The sequence below is a fragment of the Pediculus humanus genome, genomic scaffold (assembly GCF_000006295.1).
Source record: "Pediculus humanus corporis 1103172107434 genomic scaffold, whole genome shotgun sequence".
NCBI classification, from domain to species: domain Eukaryota; kingdom Metazoa; phylum Arthropoda; class Insecta; order Psocodea; family Pediculidae; genus Pediculus; species Pediculus humanus.
Genome location: NW_002987056.1, coordinates 190,837 through 193,364, shown reverse-complemented (window position 1 = coordinate 193,364; position 2,528 = coordinate 190,837). Strand labels below are relative to the sequence as shown.

At 31.3% G+C, this 2,528-nt stretch overlaps 1 protein-coding gene across 1 annotated transcript; it reads right to left on the bottom strand.

The window, feature by feature from the left end:
- Positions 1-220: 220 nt before the first annotated feature.
- On the bottom strand, positions 221-1,987 carry Phum_PHUM083480 (forkhead protein/ forkhead protein domain, putative; the record flags this gene model as incomplete). Its single annotated transcript, XM_002423708.1, has 3 exons — positions 221-628; positions 711-898; positions 1,021-1,987. The coding sequence occupies 3 exons, from the start codon at positions 1,985-1,987 to the stop codon at positions 221-223; spliced, it is 1,563 nt and encodes a 520-aa protein (XP_002423753.1).
- Positions 1,988-2,528: the final 541 nt, after the last annotated feature.

The window sequence follows — 2,528 nt, the reverse complement described above, 5'->3', positions numbered from 1 at the left end:
AAATATTATTATTATCATATAAAAAAATATGAGGTTTTTCATTTTTGTTTTAAAAAAAAGGCACGTCTAAGGCTCTGCTATTATAACAATAATAATAATGATAATTAAAGCAAAATCATCAATTCTAAGCTGTTTTCTTTTTGTTTTTGTTTCGATTTAAACCACAAAAAGAAAAAAATGTAAGTTTGGTGACGTAACACGTTAGTATTTTTTTTTTTTTTTACAATGAATCTAATAGAGAATCTAACATATCCAATTGAGAATCATCCCAACCCACGCTTGCCAATAACATACTCGTTATTTCATCTTCTCCTAAACTAACGACAGGAGGATTAACAGGTTCCACCATGACGGGTTGTTCGATGTCGTCAATAAATTCATCCGTAACTTGTTTCACAGCGTTCGTGACTTCATTTTCCATTTGCGACGTTATTTCTTTATTATTAATCGTTTTACATTTGTTCTCATGCGTTCCCCCCGAGTTTTTCTTTATTTTTCTCTTGTTTTTCCTTCCCTCTTCTAATATTTTTATATCCAAACGCCAAAAACCTCCTTTTCCAGGTTCGTTTTTAGATCTTGGAATTTTAACGAAACATTTATTCAACGATAAATTGTGACGAATCGAATTCTGTATATTTAAAAAGAGAAAAAGGTTAATTTGTTTTCCCTCACCCCCCCCCGAATATTTTTATTAATTTATTTAAACTTACCTGCCAACTTGGATCGGCATTTCTGTAGTACATAAAATTTTCTTTTATCCAATTATAAATAGCTGCTAATGTCATTTTGTTATTGTTTGCTCTCATCGCCATGCAAATTAACGTGGCATAAGAAATGGGAGGTTTTTTATCACCGTTCGTCCTGTAATTTTCCATTGTTTCCGGAGAGAGGAGAGTATCTGGAAAAAAAATTTATCAAAAGTTATTATTATTATTATTGTTTTTTTTTTTTTTCCCATAAAATTAATATATCATCATCGTTATTAATTGTCACGTGATTGTAAAAATTGAAAAACTTTACCATATTGTAGCCTGAGTGAGAATGAATTAGGTTTTTTACAATTGTTTTTTTGAAATGTTGGAGAAGACGGAGGGGTTGGCAACGAAGGTACGCTAACTATATTTAACTTATGTAACCAATTTAAACTAGTTAAATCTTTGTCGGCATAATTTGGTTTCGGCGGTTTAGTAGTTTCTATTTTTAATATCTGTATATTTTCACAAAATAAATTCGGCTCCCTTTTTAATTTCCCATCGGTAAATCCTTTATTAAAATTTTTATTATTATCACGTTCGTTTGCGTCTTTGATTTTTTTTTTCGGCGAATAAGGAGTCATCGAAGGGTTTGGCCTTTTGCAGGCATTCACGGGTAAAGGCACGGATTCATCGTTCAAATCATTATTTTTAGGTTCGATCAATAAATTTTTCAATATGCAATTTAAAGATCCTTCTTCTTTTAAATTGTCACTTTCCTCGTCACCATCATCATCATCTTCGTCTTTTCCTCCTCCTCCTTCTTCTCTTTCTTTATAATCGTCTACGGATAAATAATTATTACTTTCGCACGTTGTTACTTTCATTTCTTCGTCGAGGTATTTGTTCATTTCGTTGACTTCTGCCATTTCGGAGTAATCGTCATTCGTCACTTGATTGAAAACGTTAAAATTATCATCATTATCTAAATTATCAAAACAACAACCCATGAACTCATCGTCAACTTGTCTATCATTGTCTATCACAGTTATGGAAAAATGAGTTTGATCGTATGACGAAGTTTTATTAATGCTGTCGAATTTTCCCATCGTCAAATCCGAAACTCCTAATTCGTTTGATATAATTATTTGTTCATTTTCGTAAAATTGATCAGCAGATTCTAATATTATCATCGGGGCAATGTCGTTAAATTTTTCTCTCGTATCCGAATTAATCGATAGCCCCATTTTAATTAATTGTTTATCCGTATGTAGAGTAACACTATCCGTTGTCATTATGCAATTGTCATTTTATTATTTTAACCTCGTCGTTTCCACTTTTTCTTTAACATTCATTTTTTTTTTCTTTTTTCTTATTAAAATATTACCGTGAAAAATTTATCGACCTGGAAAAACAAAAAAAAAATAATAATAATAATTATGTGAAAAAATTGAGTTTTATTACTGTTACTATATTGATTCGGGAGAAAAGAGGAAAACTATTTGTAGCATGATGACAAGGTAAAGGGAGAAATTTTCGGGATCTTCTGGATCTCCTTTTACATTCAGTTCAGCTTAAGGTATTAAATAAATAATTTTGTAAATGCGCAAACGTTGAATATAAAACATATCGGACAAGGGAGTTTTGAAATATATGTGAGATGGAAATAGGCGAATATAATTTTTTCTCATTGGTCAACAGCCATTTGTAGGGCGTTGCAGACTTTCAGCTAAATCTTCCATCTCTGTTTCCGTAACGAAGGGAAAAGAAAAGGAAAAGGAAAAACTGGTAAAACTCTCTCATTCGAAACGACCACACATATGACTTTTCATCGAT